Genomic DNA, 9,460 nt, shown 5'->3' with positions numbered 1-9,460 from the left:
AGAGGAGGAGGAGGAGGGAGGAGGAGGAGGGAGGGAGGGAGGGAAGGGAAGGGAAACGAGGAAGGAGGAAGGGAGGGAGGAGGGAGGGAGGTTGAAGGAGAGTCGATAACACTCATGACAGGGAATGCCTCAGCTGGACCTTTCAGAGGAGGAAAGAGATCCTGAGAGTCCCCGTTTTGTGGAAATCTTCTAATGGTATCGAGCGCGAGCTGTGTGCAGAGCATGCAGAGAATCAGAATTGAAGGTTGTCTGCAAACAATCGTGACTGCTCGCCTATACCCTTCCCGTCTCGTTCATTCCACTCAATTTACTCATATCTACAAGATTTAAGCTACAAATTAGGGCTTGCCTTCAGTTCGACACAGAGTGGCTACCAGCGAACAGCGCCTTGTCATCCTCGGACTCCATGCCCTGCAGCTCTCGTTCCATCCCCTTTGAGACCTCCATCACTGCCTCATCCTCTGCAGTCATCTGGTTGCTCATCGCCTCCTTCGCCTCGCGCTCCTCGCGGATCTGATCGAGCAACGACATCACCGACATCGCCTCAGGGAGAGCTGCAGCAGTGAAGCGGAGCTCGGGAACTTTCTTGTGGTGCTTCATCCTCTGAGCGAGTGAGAACCTCAACGCCTTGCTGTTCTGATTCAGCCACTTAACCGCCTGCCTCTTCTCCGCATCCGTTCCCATCGTAGACACCAACACCTTTGCTATCGTGTTGTCGCCCATCATCTCAACTTCCACCACCGAGACCATGGACACGATGTCAAGGTCAACATCACCTCCTGCCACCTTGATGCAGAAAGGGTTGCGCAGGATCTGAACGAGCTCGGTAAGAACAATCTTGCCCAAACGACCCGATCGTTTGTCATCAGCATAGCCTTGTCCTCTTCCTGCTGGCTTTCTTCGGAACACCATGCTCAAGGCGGACAATGCTGGTCTATCTGGCCTCACCGTCTGTCTGTCAGTCAAGCATGAAGGAAAGGGCTTGCTATACTGTAATGGCGTAAAGCCGGGAAGAGTAAACGAGGTGGCTGTTGCCAGGAAACCGAGAAGCAGAGTCAAGACGCTAGCAGGTCTCATGATGGCAGGAAGAGGCAACGACGCGTAACTGCAGGAATGGTGTCAGAAATCGTCATGATTTGCACTGGAGCGATAATTGACCATCAATTTGAAGATTTCTTTGTTGTTAACGACAAAGGTCGTAGTAATACTTTAGTGCATTCGACATTTTTGCCCACTGATAGAATTCTCCCGACTATTTAGGTTTTGACATATCTCAGACAACGACATAAAACAGAAACAACGCAGTTAGCACCACCGTTGTATTTGCGGCATGGTTCATAGCTGCGAGGTACAGAACAAACTTCAATCTGGAGACCACTCCTGGTTCCTCATGACTCCTCAACTATCATATCTCACTCTCTATCTCACACACAATCTCATTTCCTGTGCATCATAGCATCGACTTTCGAAGTTACAGCACGGAAACGCTTCGAATACTCGCTCGGCTCTGCATTTTCCACAAGCTGCGCCCCCTGCCATCACGAGCGCTTTATGCGCGGCCGCTGGGTGAGGTGGTAGGTACTGTGTACCATCGGTGGGGTACTTTACATGTATATCTGGGGTCCAAGGACTGTAAACGGCACTAGGCTATTCTTTCACCAGGCAGATGGGGGTAGGGTAGGGGAACAATATGACAATCTGGAGTAAATTTGAAAATTCAGGGTAAAATTTCAAATATTTATAACAAATGGTGAGACAACTTCACCTCTGTACCTGCACCATAAAACCGTTAGAACCACAGATACTGAGTAACGGAAGCATGCCCTTTTCATGCAATAACGGTTTGTAACGTTCAATTTGGTCGGCCTCCATTGAGAAAACCAAAGCCCCCCCTGAGCCTCACAGGTACCCGTCCAAACCCGTTATGAAGGGGGGGTTGAAAATGGGGGATTGCAGGGGTCCTTGATGAGAGTGAGACAGGGGGTGGTCTCGAAAAAAGAAAGGCATTGCAAGGGACTACTAGGGGTACTATGACAGGGATAAGGAGGGGTAAGGTGTCTTTTTGTATTGTGGGGAGCTGCGATGGTTCCCAGGGAAGCATGAAGGGCTGGGTACCCCTGAGAGTTGGGCAAATGTCGTGGAGTTGTGAGGAAAGGGTGGGTAGTGGGTGTTGAGTGGTGTGGTGGGGGTTACTCTAAAACATATGGTACTGGGGGTTGGGTGGGTGAGACCTGTAGAGCATTTGTAGTCAAATATGGTTCAAGTAGTCAAGTTCCTTGGTAGGATCTCCTTGTAGGTGGGGGGTCTGAAAGCGGAAAGTGATGCAGGGGAATAGGGGTGGGGTGTTGTAGGATCTGGCAAGATTATTGACTACAAGGCTCATCGGGGAGGCAACGATGAGCGCAGGATGGCGCAGGCAAGCGGAGAGAGGAGAGCAGCGGAGCGGAGAGGGGAGAAGTAGGATGGAGAATGAACAGATCACGATGAATTCCAAAGTGAGTGCATAGACTGCAGCAGCCGATGTATCAGTAGGATCAAGGGAGCTCGACTGCAACCAAAGAGTCGGGAACAGCATTGAGGAGTAGTTCGGCACGCAGTAGCTAGGTGGAGAAACGGAGGAGTCGAGTGCAGTTAGGTTCATATCGGATTGTTGCTGAATACTTGGATCAACCTGGCAAGCATGGCATCAGTCAATTCGTGGCAACCGTGGTTTGTTGCCGTCATGATTTTTGTCCTGTTCGTTCTCCTGGTCTCGGGAGTGAAGACACCAGAGACAGTAGCATTCATGTGTATGTGCATCATCTGGAATAGTGGCATCATCACAACACAGGAAGCTCTGGCTGGATTTTCAAACTCGGGTGTTCTTGCCATCGGTGTCTTGTTCGTGGTTGTACAAGCAATCGAACGCACCCAGCTGGCGCCATGGGCCGCTCGCAACGTTTTTGGCATGAAGACAGGTGAGATGTTGCTTTCGAACCTTCTATGCAATGATTTCTATTTATGCATTGAAAGCTGAGTTTTTTGTTTCAAAAGGTATTCGATCGGGATTGTTTCGGCTCTGTACACTATGTTTCGTGATCTCCGCTTTCTTGAACAACACGCCAGTAGTCGCGTTGCTGACGCCGATCACCAGAGACTGGGCCCGCATGCGAGGATTTCCTCCATCGCTATTTCTGATCCCTTTGAGTTTCAGCACGATTCTGGGTGGTTTGCTGACAATCATCGGGACTTCCACCAACCTGGTGGTAGTGGCGCTGGCTGAGGACGCGAAGCTTTACATTCCAAGCTTCTTCGAGACGGCTTATATCGGCCTTCCAGCTGGTGTGATGGGAGTCCTGTACCTCGTGCTCGTCGGACCCGCGCTGCTTCCTAGAACTGGCGGAATGTTTCGGTACATGAAAGACAAAAACAAGGAACTGATCACTGAAGTAACCCTCCCCGAGAACTTTGCCTACATTGGTCAACCCATCGACAAGGCGCTGTCGGATCTGGGGCTTCATAGAGACGTTCTGATCAAGATCAGAAGGAAGCTACAGTCAGTAGACAGCAGTGGGAGCAACACATTCACCAACTCTGATGAGATCAAATCAGAGTCGAACTTAGGTGCAGACGTAGAGGTCACCCCAACTCTAAGAGCGAACGCGCGTGTGGGATACGTCGACATCTACCCTGTGCCATCCCATGAGCTGCTACAGGTAGGAGACACTCTCTTTCTCAGTGGAGGGCGCACTACAATGATGGCACTGCACTCAGCTGCAGCTGCAAAGAACTTGAACATTCTCAATAGCGACGTACCAGAGTTGGCTCAGGATGGTATCCAATTCTTCGAGGTCGTGTTGAGCAACAAGAACGCTTTTGTTGGAGACGTTGTGGCTCAATCGAGCTTCGGCCAGTTTTACGGCTGCAGTTTGCTTGCTCTGAGGCAAAAAGGAAGGTCCAGTGAGCCTGTTTCAACTGTTGTAAACCCTCAGCCGGCCCAAGACGCAGGGAAGAACAGCATTGAGAATCGGAGGCGAATGTACGGGGAAATCGAGTACGAGAGAGAGTGTAGCCTGCCTCTTGATGCGGCCAACTTTGATCCCGACGATCAGCTGGACGAGGAGAATGGAGGCAATTTTGTGAAGCCCATTGAAGTCTCGCACAGCAGGCTGCATGCTGGAGACGTGATCCTTGCGCTTGCGCACGCTGAGTTCGGAGAGAAATGGGCAGACTCTGACGATTTCCTCATGATCACGGCTCTTGGTGCCGTGCCAAAGCCTCCAAAGGCTTACGATTACTTTCCTGTCCTCGTGTTCTGTGGGATGGTGGCATGGGTGGTCGCGGGCAACGGGAAAGTTGACATGGTGAAGTCAGCGATGACAGCGGCCGCTGTGCTCATAGCAGGAGGGTGGATCGATGCTAAAAAGGCTGTGGGGTATGTTTCCTGGGACCTGATGCTCCTCATAGGCTCCATGCTGGGCATCAGCAGGTCCATCACTACCTCGGGGTTGGCAGATATCTTGGGATCTGCTCTTCGCAACACAGGGGTCAACCCCATGGGCAGTCTGTTCATGATCTACGGTATCACCACCGTCATGACGGAGATCACAACTAACAACGCGGCTGCCGGCCTCATCTTCCCCCTGGTTATCGATCTGGCGGCCAAGTTGGGAGTCTCTTACAAGCCCTACATGTTTACGATCATGGCAGCAGCATCTTCCAGCTTCATCACCCCGATCGGATATCAGACAAATGTGAGTCTGCTTCTGATCTGTCAGAGTGAGATGTATCTCACAACGGAAGTAACATCCTTGGCAGATGATGGTCTGGGGTCCAGGCGGGTACAAGTACATCGACTTCATGAGGATAGGAATCCCCTTGAACATGCTACACATGGTCATCACGTGCCTGCTAGTCAGCAGATTTTGGCCATTTCATGAAAACCTTGGCAATTGATTGGCGGCTCAGGTCCGGCTGCGCAGTGCCGCGCCATGATGCCAGACTCTCAGAAGGCTCAGCGGCTAGCGCGGCACTGAGAGCGCGATCCGAATGACTCTGTGAGTCCCGGCGAGGCTGCGCACCGCGGCCCTGACCGCGAAAATTCGGGCCGTGACTCGCCGGCCCAGGGACTCAGTACTCGGACTCTACTACGCCCGCCGCGCCGCCGCGCCGCGCACTCAGAGCAGTCACTGTGCCAGGCCGCGCCCGGCCGCGCCGGGCGGCCCCCTGCAACTTGCCAAGTCACTAGTAGCCCGGGCCATAGACTCGGAATTGTGACTCTCGTTTGGCTTGTGCGACAGTCACCGGGGTGACCCGTCAGTCCGCGAGAAGAGAAAAGACAGCGAGAACCAACCCCAATCCTGCCGACTGCTGTCCCCCAAACTTGAGCCTCGGTCGGTCGCCCGGGCTACCCGCCGCCCCGAGCCTCGCTCCGGACTCCTCCGGGCCCGGCCCTCGCCAGACCCCTGGGCTATGAAATGAGACCTGTTGGGTTCCCCATGCTAACACCGGGCCATGTCTTGTACGGTCGGTCATCCCCCATGCGCTGACAATCACGGCACCGTAATGGGTCCTAGCAGGGTTGCCCTCCTAGGACCCAAGTTGCACCTTATGCAGCCAACACTGATGACACAGGCTGTGTGGTAACATTCGTACAAATCTGTGGGTGATTGACAGGCCTAATGTACCAGCCACTACCAAAAAAAGATCGTTTTTTTTCGTCATATCGTATCCACGCGTCGCTTCGATGCAGGCTCATCGTAAAAGTGCGAAACCACGTGGTTTCGCTGCTCCAGCGTCTGGATCCACGAATACGTCACCTTTAGGGACCTCCCTATGACCTCACCCTACCCCAGGTATGTAGGGGAAGGAAGATACGCCCACACGTACACCCATATGTGGGGTAGGGTCCATGGGGATGGGTGATAGTACCCCATATTGAGTGGACAAATGATGGGGTAGTGTAATTGTACAGACGGATGACGGAAAGGCAAAAGGGGTGGTCAGGTGTGTAGCTCTAACTCAAGGGTATGTTGGGGGGACGTTGTCGGGCATGTGAAGAGGGAGGAGGAAGGAGACGGGAGCAAGAAGCTGCACGACAACGAGAGAGTGAAGAAAGGAGCGACCTCAGTGAACGGATCATCGTGAGCAAAGACAATTGAATTCTGATCATCGACGACCTGTCCAAGAACCTTCGTTGTTTTTCAAACACTTTTCGCGCACAACAGCAAACTCGATTGAAATCTCATGTCTTCTACTTACGAGCTCATGGCGGATTCGCACAATATGATGAGTGCAGTCTCACTCACATACAATGACATTGTGAGTCTCTTTCATCTGAGACAAATCGAGGCCGCTGAATTCCTGGTACTGATCACCTCACTTTCGAAAGATTTTGCTGATTTGTTTCGAACAGGGCATCTCTCTGACATCCCTGAAGAAAGCTTGCCGGCGAGTTGGAGTTTCAAAGTGGCCGTATTCACGCACTCGTCCTCGATTTGTTATCCGTAAGCGCGAGCCCAGCAACGAACCGCTCCAGGCAGAGAAAGTTCAGCCAAAGGAACAGGCATGCTCGGTTCAGCCTCAAATCGAGTCGCAACCAAGTTCCACTGCCTCACAATCTGAACAGATTAACATACTCGACTTCTCTTCCAATTTGTTCGAGGAGTTGAATGACAATCAGCCGATTGAGCCCGAATCAGAAATCAATCCATTCTCCGGGCTGGATCTGGAATGGGTGGACTGGTATGTGCACGATCCATTTCTTGAGAAAGGCGAGTAGCGCGACTACTCTTCTGTTTTGGTTTCTTTTGTTTTTTATTTCAATCCTGGAAATCGTTTCAATGTACAAATAGGATTTAAGGAAATAGTTAGGGGCTTGCGCCCGATACGTTTTTGTTGAACTCGGCAGCATGCTGCGAAATCAACTGTATTATATTTCAACTTACAAACCATTTTGCAAAAATGAAACTGCAATAAAACACGAATTGGCATCCTTGCTTGATGCAATCTGCTTTCTCCGACCCTCCTCGACTCCACCCGGGAGGATACTTGATCCGAAGCAGTCTTTGCACAATCTACTTATTCCAGAAACCCCACAACCGACACATAACAGGTCAAGAAAGGCAGACGCCGCCGTTGAGACAACATGTATATCTTATTCTTGTTCGAATTCAACAAAAAATAAAACAGTGAAAAGAATTCAGATACATTGTCATGTTTTGTTTCGGAAGTCTCCTTGCTGCAGGCGATTTGAGGGGAATGAAATCTGCATGAACAAGTTGTGCTCTTCAAATGAATCCATGGGCGAGATGAAAACTGTTCTTGAATGCAGCTTGTAATCCTTGACATCTCTGAAAGACCTTGAGCCTGTTCTCCATGAACACCGACGATAGGAGAAATCGTTAGTCTTAGCGGAGCTTCCTTTTTGCTGCTGATAAGACGCCCTGGTCACCCTGCGGACGCATTAGATAAATCTTCTAGATGATTCGGGTTGACTCATCGTGTGCTTGGGAGTACTTCGTTCCTCTGTGGCTCGCTCCTGTGCCTCATACACATTGCCCCATGGCACCGTCTAGAGTACACGTAGAGGAGTGATGCAGTAGAGTGGTAGGTATACTTCAGTAGAGTACAAGTTGAGGAGTGATGCAGTAGAGTGATAGCTATACTTCAGTAGAGTACAAGTAGAGCAGTGATGAAAATCTCCGGAAACTACCATACAAAGAGAATTGAGAGCTAATATTGGACGGTTCAGAGCGATACGTGAAGAACAGAACGACGAAGTTTTTGAAGAGATCTACCAACCAAAGCAGACAAGGCTTGGCACGGTGGGCAGCATTTCATGCTAGGTTTCAGGGTCAGGCTCGCAGCAGCAGTCGCATGGCAGTTCAATGATAGCGAGGCATTCGTTCAATTCAAGTTTTTGAATGAACAGAGCAAGAGGAAGAGAACTTGAAGATTCGAAAGTTCGAAACATGTAGATAAGACTTCGCCGACAAACAGACCGGTGGCAATGGTGCTGCAGGCACCGTTCGGTTGCAAAGCTGCAGTACCCGTGACGCATGTCGTGGAGTCGGTTAGCTCCTTATTGGCGTCTTCCTACGGCTGCAGTCTTCAAACTCTGCAGCAGCGTCAGCGACAGATCTAGCAGCAAGGATCAGGGCCATACTCGCTAGCAGGGAGGAGCAGAGAGGGCTGGGGGTAGGGTTGAGAGAGATGTGCTTGAGATGCTTCGGGGTGGAGGAGGACGACTCTGACTCTGCCGTCTCTTGCCATTGCCTATCAAGGGGCGTCACAACACCCAGAGCGTGTGCGTCAGCAACATACAGAACTCGGGGGAAGATGGGGGAGGTAGAGAGTCGCGGCACTTGGATCTCGCTGGGTGGAGATCCCTTCAGGCTGCCCTCAGTGTTCGATTGCCTGCAAGAGCAGGTGAGATGGAAAGACGCCGCATGCTGTGTTGATTGATGGAGTTGCCTGTCAGAGAAACTTCCGTTCTCTCGCTGTATCTTGATCCAGGAATTCTTGTCCATCTCCATGATGACAGGAACCTCTTGGTTTGAGGGCTGGATAAACGTCGAGATGTTAGGGTGAAAAACTATGAGGGTAGGGGTTCAGAAGGAAGCGGAGTAAGAGAGCAAGATGTGTGTTTCTCCGACCTTACGAGAATTGGGAAAGTTCTGCGAGATCTGATCGAACTTGCCAAAGACAAGAGTAGCCTTGATGACCGCGTTCTGGTTTGTCCCGTCCCTGATCGATATTTCCGACTCAGTGAGCGTGTCCCTGTTGGGTATGACTGAGATTCCTTCTTGAGGCTTGTTGGTAAAAGATAACAGCTGGTCCAGTGGACCGATTGACTGCCCGTCCGATTGCCCGTTTGCAACACTCCCGTCAAGGTCTGAGCACAAGTCCAGCTGATCCTTGTCCATCGCTTGCACATGACCCGCCGCCCTCGAGCGATTTCGGGGGGAGCACAGGCTGTCAAGGAGGCCGGAGAAGTCGACTCTCTTGGGGGTAAACCTGGGCTGATCGGGCGGCAACCACAGCATGTCTTTCAAGGCATGTCAACACATCGCTCAAGACAAGGGAGGGCGACGAGTTCGCTGCCTACCAGGGTAGACCGGCTCCAAGGCCGCAAACGGCTTCCTCCAGACCTCAACACCTGCAAGCCGCGCAAAGGGAGAAAAGATCAATAATTGTCCATCTGTCACAATGATGCTCACCGTCCTCATCGTATCGCACATGGAAAGTCTTCCCTCGCTCCTCCAGGATCCCTTCCCCGTTCCTTCTATCCTCCCGAAAGTCTCCGGTGTACCTGAGGCTGCAGTTCACAACCGCAACATCTAACGTTTGCGCTACGTGCTCATCAGCAGGCTGCACACTTCGATGCCTCTCCCGTGCCTTCGTCCGGCTTTCCATTCCCCCGAGTAGCTCGAGCTGCGCGCTCTTGTCATTCGAACCTCCTCCCTCCTCATCGATAACC

General features: G+C 51.6%; 4 protein-coding genes across 4 annotated transcripts in view; 2 read left to right on the top strand and 2 right to left on the bottom strand.

Annotated features, from left to right (window-relative positions):
* Positions 1-294: 294 nt before the first annotated feature.
* GUITHDRAFT_151545 (hypothetical protein) lies at positions 295-1,108 on the bottom strand. Its single transcript, XM_005836353.1, has one exon. The coding sequence runs from the start codon at positions 1,075-1,077 to the stop codon at positions 352-354; it is 726 nt and encodes a 241-aa protein (XP_005836410.1). The 5' UTR covers positions 1,078-1,108; the 3' UTR covers positions 295-351.
* Positions 1,109-2,791: 1,683 nt separating this feature from the next.
* GUITHDRAFT_67937 (hypothetical protein) lies at positions 2,792-4,935 on the top strand (the record flags this gene model as incomplete). The annotated part of the gene is made up of 3 exons (XM_005836352.1): positions 2,792-2,957; positions 3,034-4,733; positions 4,798-4,935. The coding sequence occupies 3 exons, from the start codon at positions 2,792-2,794 to the stop codon at positions 4,933-4,935; spliced, it is 2,004 nt and encodes a 667-aa protein (XP_005836409.1).
* Positions 4,936-6,225: 1,290 nt separating this feature from the next.
* GUITHDRAFT_104957 (hypothetical protein) lies at positions 6,226-6,760 on the top strand (the record flags this gene model as incomplete). Its single annotated transcript, XM_005836351.1, has 2 exons — positions 6,226-6,345; positions 6,395-6,760. The coding sequence occupies 2 exons, from the start codon at positions 6,226-6,228 to the stop codon at positions 6,758-6,760; spliced, it is 486 nt and encodes a 161-aa protein (XP_005836408.1).
* Positions 6,761-9,362: 2,602 nt separating this feature from the next.
* The window catches only part of GUITHDRAFT_53880 (hypothetical protein), a gene marked incomplete at both ends in the record, with an annotated part of 384 nt that continues 286 nt past the window's right edge, over positions 9,363-9,460 (bottom strand). The window contains one exon of the mRNA XM_005836350.1: positions 9,363-9,460. This exon is cut by the window's right edge and continues 62 nt beyond it. Coding sequence (XP_005836407.1) covers positions 9,363-9,460 — 98 coding nt within the window.

This window comes from Guillardia theta, assembly GCF_000315625.1.
Source record: "Guillardia theta CCMP2712 unplaced genomic scaffold GUITHscaffold_18, whole genome shotgun sequence".
Taxonomy (NCBI): domain Eukaryota; class Cryptophyceae; order Pyrenomonadales; family Geminigeraceae; genus Guillardia; species Guillardia theta.
Note: the sequence above shows the minus strand (reverse complement) of the source record. Positions and strands in the feature narration are given on the sequence as shown.

Coding starts and splice junctions, on each gene's coding strand:
- GUITHDRAFT_151545 (XM_005836353.1), bottom strand. CDS start 1,077: ATGAGACCTGCTAGCGTCTTGACTCTGCTTCTCGGTTTCCTGGCAACA.